We start from the raw sequence: 16,329 nt of genomic DNA on the forward strand, positions 1-16,329 counted from the left end.
AGTGGATAGAGCACCAACCCTGAAGTCAGGAGGACTTGAGATCAAATCTGGCCTCAGACCAAACATTTGCCACTAACTAGCTGTGTGACCCTGGCCAAGTCACTTAACCTCAATTGCCTAACAAAAACAAAAAACCCACAAATTAACATTATAACTGTATTGTGTTTTTATCTTGTTAAATATTATTTCCCAATTACATTTTATTTTGGTTTGAGACCTTTGGCTTAAGAGCTCTAAGAGCTTAAGTGACTTGCCCTGTTGTGTCAGAGACAGGACCTGGAAGCAGATTTTCCTGGCTCAAAGGCCAGATTTCTATCCACCACAAGATGCTGCTTCAAGAACTTTAAAATAAATTAAGGGTATTTGGAAGAAAATCTAAGTCTAATATCCTTAAAGATAAAATGCTGATGATTATGAGCATGCAGTAACCGAGTTCCTGCTTGAATTTTTGACAAAGTGTGAAAAAACATTTTCTCTCTGGCCCAGGAGGGAAACATTTTAGATGTTTATGCCATTAAACCCAACTTTAAACCTCAAGACAAAAAAACGAAGTATCTAAATTTCTTCTTCTTCAGTAGGTACATGGAAAGCATAACATTTTCTGAGGATTTGAGTAGGAAAGTTGTATGCCTGGTGTATTATTAATAATGCTAATGGAATGGAATATTAATGGCATAGAAATTTATGAAAACTTTGATTTTCAAATCAAATCTGTTCATCTAACTACATTTTCCACTGACTTATAAATTTACATAGGAAAAGGTCTGGCCTACCAATGAATAAAAATCAGTGAGAAAGCACCTTTTCCCATCACATTCCTTTAAAAAGTTAGGATTTTTTGTTTTATTAAAACACTAAAGTTATAATAAAAAAAAAAACACTAAATGAGACCTGAAACAAATTACATCAGAAACTGGAAAGCAGTTTGCAGTGGGAAAAGTATGGGAGTCAGAAGTCCTAGATTCAAAGCCTAACCTCCATTTACTATTTGTATGAACTTGGGCATGTCACATAATTTCTTTGACACTTAAGTCTCCTTTCCCCAAAAATGAGGTACAGGGGCTCAATGGTCTCTATGTTAATGTTTAGCTCTGAATCTATTGTGTATAAACCCATACACATATTGCATTTTCCTAGGGCAAAATCCATGCAAAGAATTTCATATTGTAGCACTATATGGACCCTTAAATATAACCTATGAAATCAAGGCAATTCTTCTGCCAGCTTAAGTAAGGGAGTGACCTCAAGTATGTTTCCTTTTAAAGCCTCATTACAAACTAAGCTGTTGTTCTTTATACTTTTTAATGTATTGTTTTTTGTCTGAAAAAGTTCAACTTCTCCCATTCACAGAGTGGTAAATTAAGAAGTGCCTTTCTGTACCAGGATTATTAGTTCTCTCATTGCCTTGTCTGTTTCTAGGTTGCCTTAATTAATTGTGACGTATTTATTCTTCTAAAAGTCACAATGGTGCCTCTTACTATTTCTATCCACTTTATTTCAGGGTGAACTATTTAGAAGTGTAATCAGTACTACATTTAAGTGTGAATAAAGTAACCACAACTAGTCAGTGATGGTATATAAACAATTTAACTTGAAATACTGTATCATTCTATTCACTAAATTTAAGTGTATAGATTTGCTGTCAACTTTTTGTGGTGAAAAGAGCTATTTATCACACTGAAATAAAGTGCAACTTCTTCATGCTTGGAATTGAATGTCAGGACTAGTATCTATATTGTAGACTAACCAAACTTTGAATGAATGTAGTTAGTTATGTTTTCAGTGCACCAATTGTATTAAATCTCACTGCATTTTTTGACTTAATATTTACATGTGAATTATAGGGAGAGGATGGCCATGCCTTTCATTCAATTTAGTTTTTCTTCTAGGCATAATGTGCATTTTACAGATTATATTTTTTGCATGCACCAATTCTAGACAAAAACAAAGAACAATTTTGATTTAAAAGTACCTCAAGGCATAACAAAAAGTCATTTTAATTTTGATACATATTAAAACATTTTAGTCAGTTCTGCCTGACAGCATAACACGACAAATGCACAAGACCTTAAACATGCTTTAAAATGACATTCAGCAAAGTATTTAAAATTTAATAAATAGCATAGTCACACACAAATACATTTTTTCATACTGAATCATTAAGCTACTAAAACAGATTGGCAAAGAATAAATAAACAGTAGTTGACAATAAAAAAAAAGGGATGTAGGGTCTTGTAATCACTCTAGTAGCCATATCAACCTTCTTATCACAAAATTTGAAACAATGATTTTCCAACTTGTTTTTCTCCAATATGAAATTACATAACCCTTCTCCCCAAACAAAAAACATATACTGAAAAAAAAACATTTTTCTTACAACCAGGTAATTCAGTCTTTAAATACAATAAATAAATAGAGAACCAGCAAAGCAATTTAAATCGTAATAAAAATGCAACACCCCAAGAAAAGAGCTATGGAAATATATATTCATTGCAGTATTAGCAAATAATCATATTTAAAGTGATAGTGCTTGTGCACTAAGCTCATTTGAGACCTTGATATGATTTTAGTGCAAATCCCTTCGGTCCAATACAAGCAGACCCCGTATATATCAGGGAAAGACATTACCAGCTGTAACTTATCTCGTACAGTATTTGTACATATTTTATAAAGTTCAAGAATTAATGCATAGTAGAGTATCTTCGGCCACTTTATTCTGTCCCCATATAGAGATGAAGAAAAATGACTTGGGATTTTACATACCATTTGGTTTGTACCATTTTAGAGAGTACTGTATTAAAGTCAACGTTATAAAATCTATAAAAAGATTTTGTATTTGCCACCAGTTTATCTAATTATACCTAAATTTCACACACCACTGCATGTTTAACTTAACAAAGAAGATTGAGAAATTTTTCCTCCTTTTGATAAATTCATATTATTAAGATGAAATTCAAGAATATTTAGAGAAATGTTCTGTAAGTCAAAAATAAGGGGAAAAATGTGAATTTTTTGCACATTAACAACTATAAGCATTTAGTATATTAAGTTACAGGGTATGTGTTGGCAATAACACAACAGGTTTAGTTTCTAAGGAAAAATATCACTCTGCACAAATAAATCTCTTAACATAGGATAAATAACCTGACAGGCAAATGAGTTTCCAGCAGTCATATTTCTACTGTGAACTACAGTACCAGGATAAACAAATTATAAACTAATGGGATGGACATTGGTTACTTAACAGCATGGATACTTGATGTATTTGTAGCTGCTAAAATGTGCACTCTAGCAGTTGGCAGAGCTGGAAGTGTTTATTTAACCATGCAGGCTAACACATTAGAATATGAATTTGCCTTGGACATTTTTTTTTAACTAAAACAAGTTTTCTTAACTGTAAAGTACAAAACAATGACTGGATATTGCTCCGACTTGTATACAATCTCTCATATTCAAATTATACCTAACAAAGTAACAAAGCTTCATCATCACTTGTTTCACTTTTTAGTACTGGTTCTAAGCATGAGTCGGGTATCTGGGCAGTGTGAACAATACCGCAGCGCTCACAAGGGCCATCGCGATTACAAGGCCTTACTCCATGGTGTGCTGCACTGTAAGGTTGTCTAAGCCCTTGTCCTTGATCTGAAGCAAGATCAAGAAGCGGTCTGGAACAGTCATTCACATCAAAGTCTGATGCTGCATCAGAAACAGGAATTAGCATTTCAACATCATCATCTTCTTCTCTGCCACTCACCCCATTATCAAGCTGTCTCAAAGGACTCTGGTTCTGATTGACAGAGCTTGATCTCCCTAATGTAAAGCGTACCCAACGTAAACCCTGAGTCACTCGACTTAGTGCACTAGTGAGCTGATGACGAGCCGGACTCACACTTGGAGGCTCTGCACTGGTCACTTCCCTTCCATTATCTGTATTACCACTGCGGGTGTTCTGACTTGAGGAACTTCCACATGCTCCTACAGTTGCTTCGATGGCTGTTGTGGGAGGGACCTTCTGAGGCAAAGGAGCTGCAACTCCACCAACTGCTCCAGCAGCATCTCTCCTCTCATTCTCTGTGTCTGTGTCATCGGACTCCACTGAAAATAGGTTTCTGTGAGCAGTATTTCTTTCAGGTTCTCTACTAGAATTTTGATTGGGAACATCATCTCCATCTGCTGAGACCAGAGCTAGTGAGCCTGAATGACGTGATCTTGCAAAATTAAAAATACGATTCCAAATGTTGCTGGATCTGCCTGCTATTGGGAGCCTGATTGAGGTAAATCCAAGCTGCGATCGCACAGCGAGCCTTAGGTTTTCCAAAACTGAAGCCTGCAACATCAGAAAAGGGAAAATGTAAACTGTAACATTGTATATGCTTACTATTAGTGAATATTAGAAAATGTTCTTTATGGATAACTTTTAACTTAAACACATCTTGAAGGCTTTTAAAACATTACAAACCAACATGAGGCAGTAAGACTAAAACACAGTCCTTCTAACACTGTGTATGGGAGAAAATAAATACTATTAATCAGTCCCGTTACTGTCTGAGGAAAAGAATCAAATCTTCTCAATGAGTAAACACACTAAGGGCTTTCCCATACAGATTTCTCTATATTCCACTTTAGTCTCTAATTCACATTTTAGAAAATTTAGCTGTTTTAAGATAGCCTTAGCACTGATCTCCATTTTATTAATATAATTTAAGTAGAAAGATAGGTGGCCTTGAAGTTAGTAAGACCTAGATCCAAATCCTACCTCTGATGTATGGCTTTGGGACTCTAGATAAGTCATTTAGCATCTCTGTGCTTTAGGAAATTCTCAAAGCCTGTTAAGTGGCAGAGAAGGTACGGATCTGCAGAGCTTAAGAGAATTTCTTCCTCTGTTAGTTCTCTATACGAATAAAAGTATAGGTCTAGTCCCTATCATATTAAAGGTTATGTACAAATACAAGAATAAACTTTTAATCAATTTTTTTTTAAAAATCCCATGACTCCTCTTCAATTACCCTGGATTTCTCAACAGCAAATCAATTCATTTTTACTTAAAATACTGCCAAAGCTGGAAAATTCAATATCAAATCAGAAATATAAAGTATAACCCATTTAATGATGTATAGCTTCATGAACAGTAGGCTTTAAAAAAAAAAGCATACTATAAAACTTTTATAAGACTGACTAAATCCCCAAATGTGACAGTATAACTTCACAAATCAACTTTAAGATTTTATGTTTAAATTGTTAGAAGTATAAAAAAGTTGATTCTCCACTAAAGTCTCACACTTCATAAAGGTTTTCAAAGGTTAGCTTAAAAAGACGTGGCAGGTCCCACCCACCAACGCTGAAAGTAGATGCCTGGTGACAAAGTTGTGATCTGCATAGGTGAAAAGCATATGAACAAGATGAAATCAGATCCAGAAGTACTGATGGAGAAAATTATAAAAGAATTGATCAATGCATAAAAAACAGAACTTCTCTTCACCCAGAATCTATATACTCTAAGTACAAATAAGCACAATTTTTCATGGTATTATATAATAATTAGCATTCATATATGATTACCCTGAGGTACTTGGACACCTGAATCATCAGACCATTACAATTAGAATCCAGTTAATACTACTATACCCAATTCTGAAGCACTGTATAGCCTACAAAGCATTTTATATATGTGATCTCATTTTATCTTCATGAAGATGCTGTAATACTGAGTGTATATTCTCTGTTTAGTAGGAAACTGAAGCCTTGAGAGAATAACTCAACATCACAACCCTAGAAACTGATAGAGATTCAACTTGAAGAAAGACATTCTGCTTCTAGCAGTGTTCTTTCCATCGTACCCATGGCTACTTCATTATATTCTATTTTTTTTTAACAATTGTTAATCCTTTACTGAATATACATGGTAATGAAGAGCATAAATTTAACCCTAATACACCATTCTCTAATCACTCTAGATAAGTGGGAGTTTGCTATATTTTATTTTCAAAACTCAAATTCCATGTACATAAACTATAGGCTCTAATCGCCACCTGGTGGTTAAGAAAAGCAACATAAGAACTCTAAATTCACTTAAGAAAATCCTCCACATTAATAAATTTGTCATTTGTGGCTTCAAATATTTCCAGGGACAGTCTTTCTTTCTCTCCAAGTAATGACTCAGTAACTCCCTCTCAAACTCTTGGCCTCATATAAAAGATAAGATGTGAGAAAGAAGGGAAAAGAAAGGAGTGTATATGTACATATCTGAGGAGTTTGTTTTCTCCCTCTCTATTCCAAGTACAATACAATATATTCTGGATTACCATGGGGACTCCTAAAATATATTACCCCTCTAACCTCTCCCTAAAAACAAGATTCTATTATTGTAGGGATATTCCAAAATCAACCCTAAGTGAGAAGCAGATTTTCTAAACAAGCATAAAAATGACAATTAGGGGGAAAATTTTTGTTTGGGGGTAGTTTCTAATGTAGTCTTCAGATTCTGAAATGTCTTCCACTTTTTATAAAATCGCATCAAAAGTCTTTATTGGCCTATTTTGCGATTTACAGCTCTCATGACTTAGAAGATAGATAAATAAAAATAAAACACAATCTAAGTTGTAACACTTCAGAGTTAACAAAATCACTTTCATGTAAATACTCTTATTTGATCCTCACAAATGTCCAGTAAGTTGGTCAGTGGAGATACATTACAGATGAAGAAACTGAGGTTTGAAGAAGTTAAATGACTTGCCCAAGGCCATATAGCAAGTTATTGGCAAAAAGGGACTAGAAAACCCTACTCTTTCTTCTTTCCAATAGCTTTTGTTCTAGAATAAATTAGAGGGGGGCAGCTAGGTGGTGCAGTGGATAGAGCACTGGCCCTGGATTCACGATGACCTGAGTTGAAGTCGAGCCTCAGACACATAACACTAGCTGTGTGACCCTGGGCTAGTCACTTAACCCCACTGCCTAGCCAAAAAACAAAAAACAAAAACAAACAAAAAAAGAATAAATTAGAGGACTTAAAAAAAGGTGTCACTTAAACTCAGTAGTACTGTTGAAAGTACCTGAATTTTTCAAGCTCAGAAACTTGGATTTAATCCATTTAACATGTTTACCTGAAATTCTGAAAATCCTTATACTCTTATGTAGCTCCAAACACCTGAAAATTCTATTGCTGGAGTAGTAATGAGTCAGCCTGTAAGGAGCTTTCTTTGATACCTGTCAAACTGCCCCACAACAGAAATAAAATCCTTTAGAATGTGGGGCCACATTAAACAGAGGAAAAATTCTTTAGCAAGAAGTCCAGACGTTTTCCTCAGAGGTGTTTAAGAGGAAAGATAATAAAGTCACTATTTGAATGTACCTCATTGTATACACAGAGATGTGTTTTAACTCTTTAGGTTGTTGATTCCACCCTAAAAAACTGCTGTGAAGCCGATTCATCCTACTATGAGATTTAGAGCTAAAAGGTGCTTTTTAAGTAAGGCAAGCAGCATGGCATGGTGGAAAGAACACTGGACAGGGGCTAGAGATTTATGCCCATCTCTGACCCTCAGTAGCTGTACGTCAAGTCACTAATTCTGAGCACTAAATCCCTTATCTGTAAGACTGCATATAATTAAAAAAAAAATCAAATCAATGAAGGTTCACAGCAAATACAGTACCAATCTTTATTTACTAATAAGTCTTTTATTATATTTTCTCAGATGTGAAAAAGTCTTTTCTCCCAAGTAGGTGAAAATCTTATCTTCATAGTAATTATTCTATTGGTTACTCTAGTATAGAATGACTAACAGATTAATTTTGCTATTAATTTCTAGACAGACTATTAAAAACAAACTCCTGAACTTATTTTTTTAGTTTCACTTCAACAAATTATTCTATGAAAATACTCAAGAAACTCCTCCTTTCTGACGAATAATTATAACTAGTAATTTATTGAAATCATTACAAATGCAGTATGTTAGTGTTAAAAGAAAGATGGAACACTTATCTTAATGGGTATTATTTAAAATGTGTTTTAAAGTAAAAGAACTACCAAAACTACATAAACAATAGCATAAACAGGAAAAAAAATATGGTGATTTAAAAGATTACCACAAAAGAGTCATTGGATTTCTCTAATTCTACTGAACTTGGGGGAGGGGGGGAGACGTGAGGAGGGTGGTGCTGTTGGGGTTGTTCAGTCATTTCCAAGTCTTTGTGACCCCATTTGGGGTTTTCTTGGCAAAGATACTACAGTAGTTTGCCATTTCCTTTTCTGGACCGTTTTACAGATTAGGAAACTGAGGTAAAAAGGGTGAAGTGACTTGCCCAGGGGTATACAGTTAGTAAGTATCTGAGGCTATTATGTCACCTAGCTGTCCCACATGTGTGTGTATTTGAAGTGTTTCGATCATTTGATCTGAGGTTTATCAGGTAAACTGTACCTGGTTAGGTGAACATACAGGGAAATCTTCAACTGGTGGAATCAACCCTTGGGCTATCAACTGTCCATAAGAAGGAGGAGCCTCTCTTCTTAGTAATTCAGCTTCAACTCTTGACAACTGTGTTTCAAATGATCTTTTAAAAGAAGAGACAGGAAAGAAGAAAACAAGTTACTCCTACATGAATCAACAAATACCTTTCACTCAATTTTAGAGCATTTTACATTTGTTTTAAATGCTATTATAAAGGTGAAATTTTTTTCCATTCTAAACTTTTAAGTATCTCAACTAGGTTTGATTTCTCTTTCGATGACTTGTGTACCTTCTCTAAAGGCCACAGTAAGAAATCTGTCATTGACCATATCTTAACTATTTCCAGGTATTTAAAAATGACCAGTGACAGAGTCATAAGTTTCTGAATGCATTTATGTATGCAGCAGAATAGGAAAAGTTATTTTTAGGCCATTTATTACATCTGTAAAGAATAGGTCAAGTCAAAGTTTATTCTTTTGTGATACTGTATGTTTGTGTAATCACATGTATACAATAGTACCTGGAAATAAATGGCACAAAATATTTGCTTTATATTTTATCTGTAATTTTTCTATAATCACATTTTTTTCTTTCTTTTTGGTGAGGCAATTGGGGTTAGATGATTTACCCAGAGTCACAAAGCTAGTGAGTGTTATGTGTCTGAAGCTGGATGTGAATTCAGGTCCTCCTGACTCCAGGGCCGGTGCTCTATCCACCTAGTTGCCACCATAATTAAATATCTTGATGCATATAAAATCTGCACTACGTTCAGAGAGAAGATTAAAAGATAGCTTGAAAACCTCAGCTTATACAACACAGTTCCTGCAAGAAAAATTAAAAACAAGAACTGCTGGCTACAGATGATTTTTTCTTATTTTGATTTGGAAACTAGTTTTCGGTAGTTCCAGTTGCTTCTTTGGGGGTTCAGCTCTTTCATTTCTCAAGGGCCCCTCTGACATTCTAGAAAGAATTGATACATATAATAAGGTCTATAAAGCTCATTATGTACATAAGCTCATTTAGTACTCACAATAATCTGTTTGTTTTTTTTAAGGCAATTGGGGTTAAGTGACTTGCCCAGGGTCACACAGCTAGTTAGTGACAAGTGTTTGGTCTGAGGCCAGATTTGACTCAGGTCCTCCTGACTTCAGGGCTGGTACTCTATCCACTGTGCCACCTAGCTGCCCCTCACAATAATCTTAAGAAGCATTACTTCAGACATTATCACAATTTTATAGAAAAGGAAACTTAATTTCAGAAAAGTTAAGAGAATTGCCCATGGTCACATAGCTTATAAGTGCTAGAGATAGATTAACTCTAGGTCTCTTGATTCCAAGTTCAGTATCCTTTCCACTCTACCACCAAAGGCAACATTCACTATTTTTCTTTTTCAGCTGAGGTTTCCCAATAAAACAACCCAAAATATTTACCATTATTAAGAGCATTATTCTATTAGGGATAGATGTTTAGCTAAGATTTTACTGTACAGAGTATAAATGATGTCGGCTTAATTTTGATACTGACCTTCGTTCAAACATTCTTAAAGAGTAGAGCTTACAAGTACATCCCAATGCAATGACGAGTAACAGTCCACAGATGAGACTTCCTATGACTGCTGCTGTTATTACTCTGGTAGGCACAATTACTGGACAGTTCTCCTCATCACTACCATCACCACAGTCATCTTGAGAATCACATACCCAGCTTTCAAAGACACAGCGATTGTTTTTACAATGAAAATTTCCTGGTTGGCAAAAAAAGCAGTTTTTTTCATCTGAGCCATTAGGGCAGTGATTCTGGTAGTTGCAGCGGTCAGAGCGAGGATAACAGACACCATTTCTTGAACAGGGAAATTCCTCCTTTTGGCACATGGTACAATTGATTTCATCCCTACCATTTGGGCAATGCCAGTACCCATCACAACGCTGCTGCTCAGTATAACAACCCCAGTTACCCCCACAGGGTATTTCCCAAGGCAAGCAGAAGCCATCTACTTGATAAGTAGCATTAAAACCCCTGGCAGCATTCACTTTATCGGCACAAAAATGCACTCTTATTTGCCCAGAAGAAGAAACAACTGTAAGAGGTGCATGAGAGTCAAAAGCAGTTAATACACGTAAAAGCTTGTGTGGATTTTCTTCTAATCCATCATATATTTTGACATAATCGCCATAACCAGTACCATCAAGCTTAAAGTCAGTGAAGCGCAAAATTACTTTGCGATGATCACCAGTGTCTATTAGCCAGGTGCAATTGCTTCCTGGAGGATAAAAGTCTGGATAATTGGGAGAATTAAAAGTACCATAAAAGTATTTTAACCACTGTCCACATGTTTGTACATCACAGTCTATTTCATCTCCTAGGTCAAGACAGTCAATGTTCCCATCACATTTTAAGGATTCAGGAAGACAAGTGTAAACTTTGGTAAATCGAGATAGGCATTGGAATTGGTTGTAAGCACAGGGTTGAAAAGAGGAAGCTGTTGGAGGATCAGCTTCTCTAGCACATATCTCTTCATCAGAATTGTCTCCACATTCATCCATGTTATTACATTTCCAAGTTTCAGGAATGCATTTTCCATTACCACAACGAAATTGATCACATGCACAATTTGGTTCATCAGATTTTCCTGGAGGGGTAACAGGATGAGAAAATACACATTTTACACAGATAAAATACTATTTCAAAGATGAAAGCAAGTTGAATTTTAATAATTATAAAATAATTTTATATTATTTGTACAAAAAATCTAAAATGGATGACTTGATATTTTTTACATAAGAATATTTTATGGCTTAAAATTTAGTAAAATGTTATAAAATGTTTGAATAAAAGGGTCTTTAGGATGTACTGTATGTTTAAGAATTTAAACACAGGCCTATACTGGACGAATAACATGTTCTCCATTTTTTTATAGTTTTATGCAACTGTCAAATATATATATTCTTTATTTCTCTATGAAAGATGCATTATACTTGGCAGCTCTTTCATTAGGGGTCCTATTTCTTCTTCTGAGCAATATAGCAAGGGGTCACATAATAACTGGACAGACCTTCTTTTTGGGAAGTGATAATCACAAAATTCTGTTAAGACTGACCCAATACTGGTTTCTTTACTAAGCAGTTTATTCATTGGTTGCATATAGCAAGTAATTAATAATTAGCTGTCAAACTGAACTGGTATACAGTTGACAGAAAACATACTTCACAAGCAAATGCTGAAGTTAAACATTACAGACAGGATGTCACATCAGTAGTGAGGAGAATTATACCAATGACCCAAGTCTACCTATATAACTATATGAAGAATCATATAAAATACTAAAAACATTTGGCAGCTATATAAGAATACAGGTTCACATTTATTGACTAGTTGTATTCTTATTGGAAAAACAGGCTGCGGAACAATGACAAATCTTTCATCTTTATATGAATATTACAATGTGATGCCGATCTTTTTATTTTCAAATAAACATTTAAGTGAATTCATGGTTTATGAAATATGCCAGTTTACAACACTATAATGAAGTACTTCAGGAAGCAAAGCATGAAGAGACAAGTACAAGCTTCCCCATATTACTAAAAGTTGCATCAACTCTGTCTAGAGAAAACTAAGTGTGAGGTAAAAATCTGGTTCATTTGTCATTCTCCATGCTAGTGTATGTCCTTCTGGATGAGACTATCATCAAAAGTGAAATACAATAGCATTTTTAATTCAGTTCCTAACCATTCACAATTACTTAAACCCTGAAACACTAGGCAATGAGGCTTACTGACTCAAATCTTTTTGGTAAAACTGAAAACTGCAACTGAGGTAAAGTAAGAGAGTCAAGCAATCTATTAAAAGAATAAGGAAATTCTGAAACACTTTGGTTATAGCTGTTGAATTAGAAGAAACGCTATATGAAATATTTCATGGAACTCAATTTTTCATTTAATAATAGAGAACTGGGATCAGCCAGGCAACCTACAAAAAATAACATTAAGATGAACCCTAACTGAAATGATTCCATCAACCAATGAGTAGATTCCTTTTTATCTATTTATTTGCAACTACAGGAAATTGAAGGTTTACTATCCCCTCAATTTGTATTTCACATTTTATTTACTTAATTTAATGTTTTCTTTTGTTGACATTACAAAACTCCATGCACTTCATTTAAAATCAGAAGTTTGTAAAAATCGCAATCAACTTACTATTTTAGACCTTGTTTCTTTTCAATATTAAATATGAAATTCAATTAAAAGATGACAGCCTGTTTAGTTCTCTGCATAGCAGTTATGAAACTGAAGATACCCAAATGGTGCTAATTAAGCATTTCTTACAAATGGAGAGAGATTATATCAAATAAGTTTAACTGTTACAAACTACATAACCTCTACCTGGAAAGGCAGATTCAACAGAGTCAGAAAAGAGTTGAACAACTTGAGCATGGGGAAGTCAGCACCATCTCTAATAAGGCTGCTTTGCACAGGAGCTGGTTCACACATGGTTTGAATCTTTACTGCTCCCTTCTTCCTTTTCTTCATTTATATAAGACTCCTTTTTATTGATTTCTTATCCTCCTACACTGCTCTTTCTTCCTTGTACCCAACAAAAAACATCCTTTTGCACCATGATTTAACATGCTTTAGCCCTGATGATTTACTCTTATGTAGCTCCAAAGCTAGCACATTGCTAAATACAAACTGAAAAACCGGCCATAACTGAAAACTAATTTTCTAAAGGATTCAGAGAAATGGTCTACTAACCCCCCCCCTCCCCTCCCCCCACACATGGAAAAATGTAAGAACTCAAGAGAGGAGGGAAAGAAAGAAAGAGAGGATGAGGGAGGGAAGAAAGAGAAAGAAGGGGAGGGAGGAAAGGGAAGAGAGAGAAGGCGGGAAAAGACAGAGAGAATGCAATCTTTCCATTCACTCAATTACTCTTCTATCTTTATAAACTACTTAGGCTTAAGTAACAAGAAGAAGACAAAAACAAGTGGGGGAGAAAAAGTATGCAGAAGATAAAAAATTACTACAAAATAATATTATCTTTATCCTTAAATCACTTTTGCTCAATTATTTTCATGAATTCTCCAGGGTCTTTTCACCAAATACATACACACACTAAATAGAAAATCTGTCCTGGCCCCTCCTATAATGCAGTGTCTGGAGATAAAGAAGTCTTATTCTCCAACATCTCTGTTTTGTTCTGTTTATTAATTGATGTGTGTGTGTGTGTGTGGGGGGGGTGTTTGTTCAATTCTTTCACTTTTTTTGAGATGAGCTTTGTTCAAAGTCCATTGTTTGATACATAACCTTTGGATTTGTGAAGTGGTAAGGGAAAGACCCAGATATACGTATGTAAGAAATAGATCTGAGATATTTAAAGAGAATTTTGACCACGACAGTGTACTAAATTTATTCTTCTTCTGGGATTATATATGGAAAACAGCTTAAGCATGTCAACACTCCTACTCAATCAACTCTAGCAGCCCACTATTTCCTCTATATCAAACATAAACCTCCTTTGCTTGGCTTCTAAAGTCCTTTATGATGTACTATCAATCTACCTTCCCAGACTCACTGTCCATTACCCTCATTCAGACCCCCTGCAAACCAGTCACACTGGTTTTCTCTCTGTTCCTTACCTAGAGTACTCTATCTTCCATCTCTGTGCTTTTGTATATCTCCTTATGTATTCAATACATTCCATTCTACCTGGACTTCACAGAATCTCTGTCCTCTTTTTTTGTTTTTTGTTTTCTTGTCCTCTTTCCTCTTAAGATACAGCTTAAGCATCACTTTCCAGATTCTACCATGCTAATGCCCCGCCCCCCTATCTTATATTTAATTATTTTGTAAATATTTACTCTTGCACTTATTTGTGTTTCTTCTCCTTATAATTACTCTGTATATACTTATATATGTATTTCCTATCTCCCCTATTAGACTGGAAAGTCCTTCCGAATATTTTGGATTCCCTGTTCAAACTGCATCTCAGACACTTACCAGCTGTGTGCTCCTGGATTAGTCACTTCGCCACTCTGTCTACCTCAATTTTCTCAACTGTAAAATAGGAATATCAATAGCACCTACCTTGCAGGATTGTTGTAAGAATCAAATGAGATAATATTTAGTACAAAGTCTGGCACATGGTAGGTATATAATAAATCCTTACTTCCTCTCTCCTTTTCTTTCTTTCTCATTCTCTCCTTTCCTCCTTCATTTCTTTCTCCCCTCTTTCCTTCCTTTTGTTTTCCTTCTTTCCTTACCTTTTCCCTCTCTCCTTCCTTCATCCTTGCCTGGCTCCCTCCTTCTTTCTCTTCACTAAGCACCTAAAGCAGATGAACTAGTCTAAATCAGGCAAGGGATCCAGCCCAATAATGTCTTTGACTATTTAAATGTCCCAGGTGAGTATGGAGGTTTAGAGCTATCATATCTGACCTCTAATAGCCTACCCCCCTGCCAATGTCAGATTCAATTTAAGGGAATGCTCCAAACAATTGTGCCACTCTCTGAAGCTAGGATTCAATTAACCTTCATGTGAAAGGACACTGTTAATCTTGTTGCCCTCTATTCAAATAATAGCTCAATCTCTAAAGTTTGACATTTTTTTCTTTTTTTCACACACACCTGAAAAATATGCCAGTCTGAAACCTTTCTTAGAGATGCTGTCATCGGAATGAAATTTGATCCAAACATGGTCCTGTGAAGAAATATATGGTGGTGGAATAGTGGAGCCACAAGCTCTATAACTTTCAACATTCTTGAAGGTTTCTATCGTCAACCAGTCCAAATTGCATCGCCTTGATCCCTGAATATCAAAATCCTGAAAACTGCAAAAAAGTAAGTCAGACAGATATTAAAATGAGCAAGTTTAAATAAAATTATTTTAAATTACCTTTAAAATGTAATGGTGATTCCAATCTTCCATAAATACAAATTGAGAAACATTTCTCCAAAGAAACATTCCATTCTTTTTTCAGGCTTACTATATACATGGTGTATACTATGATTTTCTTCTGTATATTAACCAACTGCCTATGTCATGTTATAATAAAGGAAATCATAGATTATAAGGCAAAAATCAATTTTTAAAAAATTAACGTCTTGGGGCAGCTAAGTGGTGCAGTGGATAGAACACCAGTACTGGAATAAGGAGGACTTAAGTTCAAATCCAGCCTCAGACACTTACTAGGTGTGTTACCATGGCAAGTCACTTAACACCAACTGTGTCCAAAATAAAATAATAATAATAATCTTACAAAACCAATTATTGTTAGATCAAATAAAATTATTTGAGAATCAGAATAAGTGGTATTTATAATAGCAAATAGTACTCAAATAGTGTGATTATAATAACCTCAGATTTTAAATTCAGATGAAGGGTTTTATTCTTTTTTTTTTTTAAAGGAATTTATTTCCTTAGAGGATATAAAATTCCTTAACGCTTTTGAACTTCACTGGTGATCCAATAATATTCTATTCTATTCAAAGTGTTTTTTAGAGTAAATGAAGTATTCTACTGGAAAATTTCATTTTAAAGGACCTCTACATATTAATAGATTTGGTTATACTGCCGATCAAATGAAGCACATCCTTTATGTATATAGTGATACATTGTATCTCTCTCATTACAACCTTTCAGATGACTGTTATAATATCCCCCCCATCTCCTTACAGTGCTCTACAAACAAGAACTCAATAAATGCTATTGATCTCTAGAAAGAAAAAAAAACTTTAATATTAACAATAGATAAGAATATCTAATTCTACTAAATTATGTAAGTTAACAAGTTCCCTCAAAAAGTTAAGAAACCCCTCCCAGTCCCCCAGACTTGTAACATAGGAGTCTTCCTGAATTCTTCTTTACCTCTCACTTCCTATGTCCAAGCTGTGCC

At 34.9% G+C, this 16,329-nt stretch overlaps 1 protein-coding gene across 3 annotated transcripts in view; it reads right to left on the reverse strand.

The window, feature by feature from the left end:
- Positions 1-1,997: 1,997 nt before the first annotated feature.
- The window catches only part of LRP12 (LDL receptor related protein 12), a 128,760-nt gene continuing 114,428 nt past the window's right edge, over positions 1,998-16,329 (reverse strand). For 2 of the 3 annotated variants that reach the window (XM_027850031.1, XM_027850030.1), the window contains 4 exons: positions 15,062-15,264; positions 9,969-11,073; positions 8,415-8,547; positions 1,998-4,327 (listed from right to left, as the gene is read on the reverse strand). In XM_027850031.1, the coding sequence (XP_027705832.1) occupies positions 3,464-4,327; positions 8,415-8,547; positions 9,969-11,073; positions 15,062-15,264 (2,305 nt within the window). In that variant the 3' untranslated portion in view covers positions 1,998-3,463. The remainder of the gene's footprint in view (positions 4,328-8,414; positions 8,548-9,968; positions 11,074-15,061; positions 15,265-16,329) is intronic. The other variant, XM_027850029.1, reaches the window with a different exon arrangement.

Source organism: Vombatus ursinus, unplaced genomic scaffold (assembly GCF_900497805.2).
Source record: "Vombatus ursinus unplaced genomic scaffold, bare-nosed wombat genome assembly UNPS02008961.1, whole genome shotgun sequence".
Classification (NCBI taxonomy): Eukaryota; Metazoa; Chordata; class Mammalia; order Diprotodontia; family Vombatidae; genus Vombatus; species Vombatus ursinus.